The 12,109-nt window shown below is 51.6% G+C and overlaps 1 protein-coding gene across 1 annotated transcript in view; it reads left to right on the forward strand.

Annotated features, from left to right (window-relative positions):
* The first annotated feature begins 2,737 nt into the window (after nucleotides 1–2,737).
* Nucleotides 2,738–12,109, forward strand: part of Pcif1 (PDX1 C-terminal inhibiting factor 1) — an 11,949-nt gene continuing 2,577 nt past the window's right edge. The window contains exons 1-11 of the mRNA XM_021192309.2: nucleotides 2,738–2,854; nucleotides 5,788–5,957; nucleotides 7,102–7,244; nucleotides 7,330–7,454; nucleotides 8,492–8,629; nucleotides 8,808–8,935; nucleotides 9,042–9,196; nucleotides 9,629–9,776; nucleotides 9,860–9,943; nucleotides 10,179–10,278; nucleotides 11,477–11,639. Of these exons, the coding sequence (XP_021047968.1) occupies nucleotides 7,121–7,244; nucleotides 7,330–7,454; nucleotides 8,492–8,629; nucleotides 8,808–8,935; nucleotides 9,042–9,196; nucleotides 9,629–9,776; nucleotides 9,860–9,943; nucleotides 10,179–10,278; nucleotides 11,477–11,639 (1,165 nt within the window). The 5' untranslated portion in view covers nucleotides 2,738–2,854; nucleotides 5,788–5,957; nucleotides 7,102–7,120. The remainder of the gene's footprint in view (nucleotides 2,855–5,787; nucleotides 5,958–7,101; nucleotides 7,245–7,329; nucleotides 7,455–8,491; nucleotides 8,630–8,807; nucleotides 8,936–9,041; nucleotides 9,197–9,628; nucleotides 9,777–9,859; nucleotides 9,944–10,178; nucleotides 10,279–11,476; nucleotides 11,640–12,109) is intronic.

A 12,109-nucleotide genomic window follows, 5' to 3' on the forward strand; every position in this document is an offset into this window, starting at 1 on the left:
CCTGAGAAAGATGTATACAATGGTTACCCCATGGCTACCCCTACTCCTGATGTGCCAACAGCACCCTAAGGTAGAATTCCACCAGATTTCTCCTGGGCAGCAATTCGTTTAATTAGACATACATAAAAGATGGGTGAAGAGTTATAGCCAAAGGCAATCTCTGTATCAAATGATAGCTCCCTGAAGGCTGTGTATGTGGAGCACCTCCTTCATCCTTTCCCATCTATAGCCTTAAGACTACATGCAATTAGGGCAGAATTACTTGGCTGGCTGGATAGATGCTGAGTTGAACAGTCCTGAGATCTTCCCTACCACCTGTGACTGAAGGTAAGTAATTAACAGCCCTAGCTATGATCTTTCACAAGTTGGTGGACAAGAATCCTGAACATGGGGCTGGTGAGATGGCTCAGTGGGTAAGAGTGGGCACTGACTATTCCTCCAAAGGTTTTAATTCCAGCATCACATGGTGGCTCACAACCACCTGTGATGAGATCTGACACCCTCTTCGGGTGCATCTTAAGTCAGCTACACTGTACTTATAATAGTAAATAAATCTTTAAAAAAAAAAAATCTTGAACTTCGTAGGTTTGGCTCGGAAGGAAGTCCTGTACAGGACAGCAAAGGAAGTGGACAAATCCTGTAAGCTCAAGACATTATGAGAAAGCAGAAATGAGAGGATGAATTGGAAGGTGGGAGGAAGTCCAGAAGTCAGGAAGGCTTCCTGGACCTGAAGGGTGAATTATGTAAAGCGTGGAGAAATTAGTGACATCCCGAGAGTAGAGAGGGGCGCAGGAGGGCAGAGACAGACAGGACAGACAGCATCTTGCTGGATAATCAAGCTGGCCTCAGAAGGGCTCAATGTCAGGTAGCAAGGCTGTAAAAGCAGGGAGCGACTGTTACAAAAGTAGACCACCACCTGCAGGAGCTTCTGCTTGGTGAGTTGGCAAAGTGGCCTGAGTGCCACCATCCCCCACTTTATGAAGTTGATGCAATGATTGTTTCTGCAGGCATGCTTGTCTTTCCTTCTTCACATGGCATTTCCCTGTTACCCAGGCTCCTCCTTCAGCTTCCCTGTGTCTGGACCTAGAGACAAGGACCACCATGTCCAACTCTTGAGCACTACTGTGGTTTTGCTTGAGAGTGTTCTACTACAGTGTGTAGGCCAGGCTTAGACTTAGACCCCTCCTTCAGCTTTTCCAGTGCTAGAGTGCTGTTGGGGTCTCAGGGGTGCACACTCTTGACTCCATCTATGTTTGTTTGAGAAAGGATCAGGACTGGAACTCCCTATGGAGCTAGGAGTCCTGGGCGTAAAGGAACTATCACATTGGGCTAGCTTAAAAGCCAAACCAAACCAAACCCCAGAACTGGAACAGAGGCAGACTAGGAAACACCAAGCTACACCCCTAACCAATGCCCCATTTAAACTTTCCTTTTAAAAGCAAATCTCTTGTAGCCCTGCTGACCTCTCAAACAAGTGATCCCTTGTCACCCAAGATTTGAGATGCATGATGGCTTATGCTTTTAATTTCGGCACTCAGGAGGCAGTCGGGTTGCTGAGTTCCTGGCCTGCCAGGTTTATATAGCAGAACTATCAAAACAAAAAGAACAAAAAGGGCTGGTGAGATGGCTGTGGGTAAGAGCACCCGACTGTTCTTCCGAAGGTCTAGAGTTCAAAGCCCAGCAACCACATGGTGGCTCATAACCATCCGTAACAAGAACTGATGCCCTCTTCTGGAGTGTCTGAAGATAGCTACAGTGTACTTACATATAATAAATAAATAAATCTTTAAAAAAAAAAAAAAAAAAAGAACAAAAAACCCCTAAGATGGACACACCTGGGGTTAAAGGTCAGGTGTTTGAGGGCAGACTAGACAAGATCCTCCTACCAGTTTATATTGTTGACCATTTTTCCTGACCTCCCAACATTCCAGCTCCAAGTTACTGGCAGCCAGCGTCATAGACCTCAGAGGCAGACCAGCTGGGCCATCTGCTATGCTAGTCCAGCAGCAGGTGGCAAACTTGTTCTCCTTTTAAGTTACCTTAACTGGGCAACAGCTTCCTTAGGAGCCACAAGTGGGTGGAGCTAGGAGCCTAGTTCCGGCAGGGAGTCCTACAACGGACCCTCGCAGAAGCGCCTCCTACTGTGTGCAGCCTTCACAACTTTACAACTGCCCAAAGCCACGTCTACCCTACCTGCACTGCAAAAGCTACGACTATTCACGAGCAACTTGTGAGCAGGTTGCTAACGCGCAACGGTTAGATCTGCACGTCGTCGTCACCTGACCTCTTGGCAGAGAGGGGAAACATTCCAGGACCCTTAGAGGGCAGAGGCAGCGAGAGGACGACACCAGCTGGAAGCGACAGAGCACTGTGCAGGCCAGGACCCACGTCACCCCTCCGCCTGGGTCGGCAGCTGAGCCAGAGCCCCCAGAAGATTCTAGACCAGCTTTGTGTCCCTAAAGAGTCCTAGATCTTCAGCCCCTGCGAGTGTATTCGGCAGGGAAACTGAGGCAGGGGTGTGCGATAGACTCATTCCTTCCCACCTACGTCTCAAGAATAGCAAAGCTGTTTCTCCCCATCCTCGGGACCGCAAGGGACAACCGAGAACGGGAAGATGGGGAGTCGGGGGCGAAAGCCATCAAGGCCTGGGGAGCCAGTCAACATTGCCACACTCAAGATGGCGGCGCGGCCGTGGCGAGGTCCTTCAGAGGCGGTACCGACGCATGCGCAGCGCGGAGTCCCGGCCCGGGACACAAGATGGCGGCAGCGGCGCTGGGGAGGGCGAGGCGGAGGCGGCAAAACGGGCGGTCGAGCAGAACGTGTGGCCGCATCCCCTCGAGTCCGCTTCGGGCAGGTAAGAGCCCCAGGGAGCCACGGTCCCGCTGCGCGCCGCGCCCGGGTCCGGGAGTCCGAGGCAGGGCGGCGGAGGCCCCTCCGGCGCTTCCCGCTCGGGGCTGCCGCTCGCCCGGTCTCCTCCGTCGCCGCCATCTTAGAGCCGCGGGTGGGCAGCAGGGCTGCCGGCCGGGGAGACTGCCGTGGGCCCGGAGAGCCCGGGCGGAGCGGCCTCTAGGGTCCCCTCGCTGCTGCCGCTGCCGCCGTCGCCACCGCCTTTGTGTCGGGCTCCGACTCTGAGTCGCCTCAGCCCGGGGGCGGGAGCGCGCGGCAGGGCGGGGGGCGGAGCCCGGGAGATGGGCCGGCGCGCGCGCGCCAGACTTCCCGCCCCCGCTGAGCTTGCGGGAGGGGGACGCGGGAGCGCGCCGGGGGTCGCGGGGAGGGTTCCCGTCTGTGCGCCTGCGCACTTTGCACGTCCCCCGCGGCTCCGCCCACCAGAGCCGGGGCACTGTGATTGGTACCCTGGGACGTGCTCCCGCCCCGTGTTCCTCCAATCCCGGAATCGGATGCATTTTTCTCGCCCGAGTCCCGCTGGTTGCGCAGATACAGTTGTTTGTCTCTAGACTCCGTTGCGCTTCTCCGACTTTGGTATGCGTGGGGGTCCGGAAGGCACAGGCTAAGTGAAAACAGTCACGTAGTGGGAGCGGAAGCGAGAGTCCACAGAACGCTGGACTACGGTGCAGGGGTCAGATGGTTCTGACGTAGACGCCAGGATGGCAGCACGGCCTTGAACTTGGGTCTGGCTAACTTAAGAGCTGGTGTTTTGACCAGAGACCTGCTGCACCCATCTACGCGACTTTATCTTATTTTTAAGAGACAGGGTCTTTCGGTGTAGCCCTGGCTACCCTGTAACTCACTATGTGGACCAGGCTGCCCTCGAACTTACAGAAACCCTGCGTCTTTAGTGCTGGGATTAAAGTCGTTTGGCACTACACCTGGCTCTAATGTGTGTGTATGTGGTGCTGGGGATATAACCCTAGGTTTCACATTTGCCGGGCTGTCAGTGTACTGAGTAGTTTTATTAGCAGCACTTAACAAGTTCTAAGTTAACATTTCCAAGCCGTGTAAAGTGCAAAAGCTTGTCATCTTGTCTCCCAGTCCCACCTGGGGTGCGTTTAAAAATAACAAAATCTTGTCGAGGGTGATGGCACAGATCTGAAATTCTAGCACTTAAGAGATGGATGGATGACCAAGGGCGATAGTCTTAATTAACACTTGGAGATGCTGGCAGGATCATTAGGAGTTTAAGGGCAGTCTCAGCTATGTGAGACCCTGCCCTAAAGTTACACATTCTTTGGTAGTTCTACCCCTCCCCGTTCTAACTGCTAACAGGTGTGGGGTTCAGCTGGTTTGGGATCGCTGTAGTGTCCTACTTAGGTGGCACGGGGCTGGGCTGCTTCTGCCTTCTCTAACAGCTGCATCTATGAGGTGCATCCTTCACATTTTAGGGGACACAAGTTTTTCAATAAAGGTGAACAAGATGTGTTGTTATACGTGTTTGCATGTTTTTATTTTTATTTTTTTCAAGACATCCAAAGAAGTGTGTCTTTTCCTAGTTGTGGGTGGCTTGAGATAGTGCCTGGACTTTCCTTACATTCGATTTGCTCCCTTTGTTTTGGTCTACAGACACTTTGATTGGCAATGTATTGGGGCTCTGTTTCACAAAATGAAAACATTCCCATTGGCATGTGTCTATATCCCACCTAATGGGAAGGCTGAAATGGAATGCTCTCGAGCCCAGTGGTTGAAGATTGATCTAGGCAACGCAGGCAGAGCTAGTTCAGAAAGACAGCTGATCATAGTGGCTTTCACCTGTAACCCTAACACTTGGGAGGTCCAAGAGGACAGGTTGGGATTTGGGGTCATAGCTACCAAGTGAGTTTAAGGCCAACCTGGACTATTTGAGTCCTCATCTCAACCCAAGAAGAGAAGGAAAAAAAAAAAAAAGAGGAAAGAAAGAAAAAGTCAATTCCAGGCTCGCAGGTGGGGTTGCTTACTGGAACCCTTATTTAGCACTCTCAGATCTGGCCTTGATAACAAGTAATGCAAGTCCTGCAGTCCAGGACGGGCTGTGATCTTAGCTAATCCCCGAGACCAAAGCAGGAGGATCAGATATTCAAATATTTAAGGCCTTCTTTAACTACAGATTAAGTTCAAGGACAATCTTGTCCATTTTTTAAGACCCTTTCTCAAAAATTCGAGGTCTGGCTCCGTGGTAGAACATTTATCTAGCATGAACAAGTAACTGTTGCCTCATATATATTTGTCAAGCTATACATAATGGTCTTAACCAAGGGTTGGTGATATAGCCCATGAAAGAACACTTACCTGTCATGTACAAAGACTCTTGAGTTCCACCCCTAGCACTACAAAACCAAACCAAACAACTTCAAGGTGATAGGAAAGCATTAAACAAGTTTAGAGTTCTGTTGATGAACCAGGTTCAGGGCCTAGGAATGCAGATGGACGCTCAAATACATTTGTTTTGGTTTTGTTTGTTTTGTTTTGTTTTGAAAAGCCAGAGGATGTTGCCATACACCTTTGATCCCAGCACTCTGGAGGCAGAGGCAGGCAGATTTCTGAGTTCGAGGCCAGCCTGGTCTACAGAGTGAGTTCCAGGACAGCCAGAGCTACACAGAGAAACCCTGTCTCAGAAAACCAAACTAAACCAAAGAATCCCCACCACCACCTCCCCCAAAAAAAAAAAGTGTGTGTGTGGTCTGTCTCAGCATATTTAGACAGGGTCTCACTCTATAGACCAGGCTGATCTTGAACTCTGAAAACTTTGATTCATTGAGCCTCTAGACCCTCACAGTGTGTCTTTGTCCCTTTGCTGTTGTCCCTGCCTGGCAAGGCTTCACAGGCCAATGACTCTTTCTTCTATTTGCTCTCCAGCTGCTGATTCACGGAGTCCCCTGGGTCCCTGTCAACTGCAGTGCTGACCAGCCTACCCACCTGTGCTACGCCTTCCTGTGGGCCTCCCCCCTCTTCTGTGGGACCCCGTGACGTGGGTTCAATCCAGCCAGAGAAGAAAACTCTCATGCTAGTGTTGCAGACCCCAGAGGGTGAGAGAAAAGGGGACCTTATTCAGCCTTGAAACCCGTGGGCTCAGCCCCTCAAGAAGCCATTCCAAATCTTTCTGTAATCAAGGCCCTCATGTCACGTGTCCTGCTGCCCCTGTGATTTTTATCTGCCAAACTGTACAGATAAAGTAACTATTTGATTTTTTCACCAAATTAACAGGCATCTTTGAGTGTATAATAAAATAAATGTTCAATGATTCCTATGATGTCGTTAACAACCAGTCAGGGCTCCTAATCAGCACGCAAAGAAAAATCTTTGAATCAGCCTTTGTGGTCTTACTGTGGGGGAGGGGCTCTCGTGGATTTCATAACATACTAAAAACAACACACTCCCCAGTCGGACCTCAGGTGGTCCCCGGGGGTGTAACAGATCTAGACTGGGAAGCACCTGGCCTTGGGGCCTATGCTAGGTGTGCTTTGTCGTGGAGAATATAAACCTGCTGAAGCTGGCTTCCTTGATGGCTGGCATTAATAGCGTCCCTGTTTGCCTGGGCTTCTGGGACTGAACCAGATAGCACTCCTCAGTTATACTGCTTCCTTCAGCGACAAACTGCAGTCAGTTAGAGTCCATGCTTCCTCCTCGGCTGCGCTGGCCCACTGAAACTTTACCTAGTGGGACCAGTAAAACTCTCCCCAAGAGAAGGCACTGGTCCTTTGTAGGAGGAATGCCTCCTCTTGTTGGCTGCTTTGGTGGTTTGTAAATGTCTGCAGGATTAGTAGACCTCTTGGGTCCAGGTGGCATTCTTAGCTCTGGAGAGCAATGCCCAGGAGCCAGTCTGAGACAGTTCCACTGTAGGGCTAGCCATCTAGCACTACAATGCATTTTTCATGGCACTAGAAGAGCTTTGCCCATCAAACCTGGGCAGGGGGTGGGGGGCAGTAAAAGAAGGCTTCCTGGAGGATGTGAGCCCAAGGGCATGTGAGGCGATTAGTGGGGTATAGCCAGTGGATGTGCTATCGTACAACTGAGGGGAACATTTTAATCTCAATGCACCTGTGGCCCCAGCTGGCTAGCTGTCCAGGGCAAGACTGTATTGGATTTCTCAAATCTCTAGATAAGTCACCAGAGCCCTAGGTTATAACTGGTGGGTGGGATGGAGCTGATACTCTCTGTCCTGTGTGGCAGGTCCCGTGTGGGTGCTGAGATGGCCAATGAGAATCACGGCAGCCCCCGGGAAGAAACCTCCCTTCTAAGTCACTCTCCAGGCACCTCCAGTCAGAGCCAGCCCTGTTCTCCAAAGCCAGTTCGCCTGGTACAGGACCTCCCAGGTACTGGAGGGAGTGGTGGGGGCTTGCAGGATAGCGGGGGTGCTGTGCGCAGCCCTGACTGTCTGGGTTGTACTCTTGTTTGCAGAGGAGCTGGTACATGCTGGCTGGGAGAAGTGCTGGAGCCGGAGGGAGAGCCGTCCCTACTACTTCAACCGATTCACCAACCAGTCCCTGTGGGAGATGCCCGTGCTGGGTCAGCATGACGTGCTTGTGAGTGGCAGCTTTGGGCAAGCCTCCACAGCCAGGTGTCTAGCCTGGCGCCGAAACCTACAGATAAAACGTCAACAAGACAGTCCCTGTCCTCAAAGAACATGCAGACAGGAGAGGCTGACAGTGATCAGATCATTAGTATAGCATCCTGAACACCGAACACGTTGCAAATGAGAGGAGCATCAGCAAGGCTGACTCGCTTCCTCCCTGTCTTCATGATAGGCTTGTTCTGTGGCAGACAGTAAGATTCCAGTTGTGGTATTAAGCCAACACCTTTAATCCCAGCACTTGGGAGACAGAGGCAGGCGGATCTCTATAAGTTCCAGGCCAGCCTGATCTACAAAGAGAGTCTAGGACAGCTAGGGCAGACTCTGTCTTGAAAAAAAAAAATCAAAAATTAAAAAATGGTTTTGAACCTCATTGGGGAAATCCTGACCTGGGGAAGAAGGAAGAGTTCCTCTGCGGTAAGGCTACGTGGGAGAGGATGTTATAAGAGTATTACCACAGGCTGTCAGGTGGCCACCTCAGCTTTTAGATCCCTCAGCTGGAACAGGCACTACTACCCATCAGGCAGGGTCTCTTTATTCTGCAGAAGACACAAGTTCAAAGTAACTGGGTCAAGGCCATATGACTGCTCATAGCAGAGGCCACATGCAAGAGATTCTCAGATGTTACTAAAGGAGATCCATGCAAGGCCCTGACTTTTTGACTTCTCTTTGTTCCTGACTCCAGTTTTGTTCTTAAAGCACCAATCTAATAATGTTAGACATCATAGCACTGACTTGTGTCATAATGTCAGTGGTGAGGTAGGGTTATTAAACAAGGCCTTTCAGAAGGTGAGGGAATCAGAAGTTGTGGTAGTTCAATCCTGGCTACCTGCAGTTTTAGGTGGCAGGCAGGGGTGGAGTCCACACAGGGTTCTTCATCTGCATTCAGGCCTCTGGCTTCCTTGAGCTAGAGCAGAGCAAGGCACAGGAGTCTGACAGAGCCACCATCCCACCATCCTGCTTACATTTCTGCTGTTTTCCCTCCTGTAGTCGGACCCTCTGGGGCTGAATGCAACCCCACTGCCCCAAGACTCAAGCTTGGTGGAAACTCCCCCAGTAGAGAACAAGTCCAGAAAGCGACAGCTCTCAGAAGAGCAGCCAAGTGGCAACGGAGTGAAGAAGCCCAAGGTGAGTGTGTGAGGCTCCCAGGACCTGGCTGGTAAGTGGTGACCGTGGACATGTGGCTAGCAGGTCCCTGCAAAGGCTGAGTCAGGAGGGATGTCCCCGAGTGCAGCTGCTGGGCATGAAGCTGGGCCTGGCTGCTGGCTCTGACTTGATGGATGCCTTTTGGATTCTTTACCTTCAGATTGAAATCCCTGTGACACCCACAAGCCAGTCAGTGCCCAGTTCCCCTAGCATCCCAGGAACCCCAACACTGAAGATTTGGGGTTCATCCACTGAAGATAAACAGGCAGCTCTCCTCCGACCCACTGAGTGAGTCCCTGCTGCTTGGCTTGGATGCCTCCATTGTTAATGGGCAGTCTGTCCCATGTGTGGTGTGGTGGTGGGCCTTCATCATAACTCCTGTCTGTGCCCCTAGGGTGTACTGGGACCTGGACATCCAGACCAATGCTGTCATCAAACACAGGGGTCCTTCAGAGGTCCTGCCCCCACATCCTGATGTTGAACTGCTCCGTTCTCAGCTCATCTTGAAGCTTCGCCAGCACTACCGGGAACTGTGCCAGCAGCGGGAGGGTGAGGGCTCTACAGCTTCTCCTAGGCTTTACCACTTGGGCTTGTGTGGGAAGGGGGCCTGGTGGTCCTCAGTGTATGCTGTGTGAAAAAAGACCTGTTGGGGTCCCAGCTCTGTGGTGCTGAGGTATTGCTCAACTTGTCTGTAATTGCCACACCTAAAAGCTAGGGACCAAAACTCTTAGAGCATTCTTGGAGCGCACACCTCCCAGCTTACGAGGCTTAGGCAGGATTTTGAATTCCAGACTAGTCTGGGCTGTATCACCAGACCCTGTTAAATAAATAAAGTGCTCCTGATTCCCTGACTATAGTTTGGGAAAGTGAAGTCTAGGAAGGAAGCACCGGAAACCACCGAGTGCTGTCTTTGCCTTTTCTGTCTCAGTGGGCTCTACTGACTACTCCAGGGCCTTACCAGCCAGCTCTCTCGTCCCACAGGCATTGAGCCGCCCAGGGAATCTTTCAACCGCTGGATGCTAGAGCGCAAAGTGGTGGACAAAGGATGTGATCCTCTGTTGCCAAGCAACTGTGAACCAGTTGTGTCTCCATCCATGTTTCGTGAAATTATGAATGACATTCCCATCAGGTACAGCTCCACAGCCCAGCTGCTTGGTCCTTGCACCAAGTCACTTGTTGTAGGCTCTGACTCTTGCCTATTTTCTAAATCAGGTTATCCCGAATCAAGTTCCGGGAGGAAGCCAAACGCCTGCTCTTTAAGTACGCAGAAGCTGCCAGGCGGCTCATTGAGTCCAGGTTTGGCTTTTTCTGCTCCACACAATGAAAATGGTGGGTGGGGATGTGTGTGTTCGTGCATGCGTGTATACATACACGCAGTCATCTGGCTAATGCTCACGCAGGTTTGCCAGTGTTACCAAAAAGACAGATGGGAGGTAAGCGTAGAGGCTGGTGCCTGAGATGGCAGTGAGCGGGAGGAGAGGGGCAGCAAGACACCTGCGAACCACAGCTTTCTCCTGCTCTCGACCTGCAGGAGCGCGTCTCCTGACAGCAGGAAAGTAGTCAAGTGGAACGTGGAGGACACCTTCAGCTGGCTGCGGAAGGAGCACTCGGCCTCCAAGGAGGATTACATGGTGAGCGGGCCCTAGGGAGAGGTCACTGATAGGCACTGCATACCAGGCTGGCTTCCACAACAGCCCGTTGTGTAGTATGGCAGACTTGGATGCCCATCAGCCCTCAGAAGCACAGCTACAGAGATGATTAAGGCCCAAAGAACACTTCCATTATCATTGCTTCTGTACTCTGAAGCTCAGACACATACAGATGCTGCCCTCAACCTGATGAGTGACCGACATGTCACCTCGGTAGATCTTTGAGAAGAGATCTGCCTTTCCTTGTGTGCGTTCGTATTACAATTAGAGCTACCGTTGGGGGGTGGAGAGATGGCTCAGCAGTTAAGAGCTGGCTGCTCTCCCAATGGATTGGGCTTCAAATTCCAGCACCTACTTGGGGGCTTACAACCATTAACTCCCATTACAAGGGATGTGATGCCCCCTTCTGGCTTCTGTGGGTAACAGGCATGCTTGTGGCATATAAAAATGAATGACAGTAAACACTCATATACACACACCAATAAATATTACAAAACCACCTTCAGATGGACCCTCCTCAGTGTATCCTCAGCCACCGTGGTCTCTGGCCTATGTCTGTCACTCAACCGTCTCCACCAGCTTGCACTGGGTTCTCTTCTCAGGGCTGTTTCACAAGAGACAAGTGTCACAGATCACGTCGTAAATGTACCCGACACTTGACTGAGATAGGTACACTCACAATCCAGAGCCACTCACTGTCACACTGCAATCGCGCACACAGGGCGGGGCTGGAGGATCTCTGTAAACACCTAAAAGCACAGCCTTTGAAGTATGCCCCAACCATGTCCCCTGGGCGGTGGCAGCCCTCCCAGTCCACAGCCAGTGCTATAAGCTGGAGCTTGCCTGGCCTGCCTCTTTCTCCACCAATCATCTTGGGTTCTGCCAATGTAGCAGCAACAGAAACTGCAGCCATCCAGTGGACTGCTCATGTGACTGGCTTGGTGAATGAGGGAGATGACGGGAACTACTCATGATGTCCTATTTGCTAGTTTGAATTACCTCGATAGGAGCCAGATTGAGAGAAGCCAAGGGACCTGTCCAAGCAACATGGCTAGTAACGGTAGAACCACTTTCCAAACCGGGACATCTGGGACTCAGTAGCCCCACAAGAGGTCCACCTGCCAGCCCCACCATCAGAGGCCCTTTTGCCATCAGTGTCCTGATGAGGACTTTTCTTCAGGACCGCCTGGAGCACCTTCGGAGGCAGTGTGGGCCCCATGTCTCTGCTGCAGCCAAGGACTCTGTGGAAGGCATCTGCAGCAAGATCTACCACATCTCCCTGGAATATGTTAAACGGATCCGAGAGAAGCACCTGGCCGTCCTCAAGGAAAACAACATCCCAGGTAGGGGAGATGGAGAGCAGACGGTTATCTGCTCTGTGTCCCGGGCCCTGAAGGAACACACAAGGCAGTGCCTGGACTGACTGGGGGGAACCTGCTTCTTGAAGTAGCCTTGGGTAGGACCTTCTGTGTCCTCTGCCTCAGGGGTCCGTGTTCCCCTGGGAAATGGAGCCGACCAAAGTCTGGGCCAGTCAAGCAGACCTGGACCCCAGTGGTTCCCTTAACCCCAGACCCAGTGTAGTAAGAGCCTGCTATGGCAACGTGAGTGTTCATACAGAGCCAACAGGCTGCACGGGCCCGAAGGATACCTACATTAGCTAACAACTGTCCAGACAAGTGTGCCTCCCCCCCCCCTTCATAGTTCTCATTTGTCTGGCAGGCCTAAGGCATTGCAAAAGGAGGCCACTTCACAGCTCCGTGTTGATACAGGCCACCAGTTAATGTCTGGTGGCGTTTTTTTTTTTTTTTTTTTT

This window comes from Mus pahari, chromosome 3, assembly GCF_900095145.1.
Source record: "Mus pahari chromosome 3, PAHARI_EIJ_v1.1, whole genome shotgun sequence".
Taxonomy (NCBI): Eukaryota; Metazoa; Chordata; class Mammalia; order Rodentia; family Muridae; genus Mus; species Mus pahari.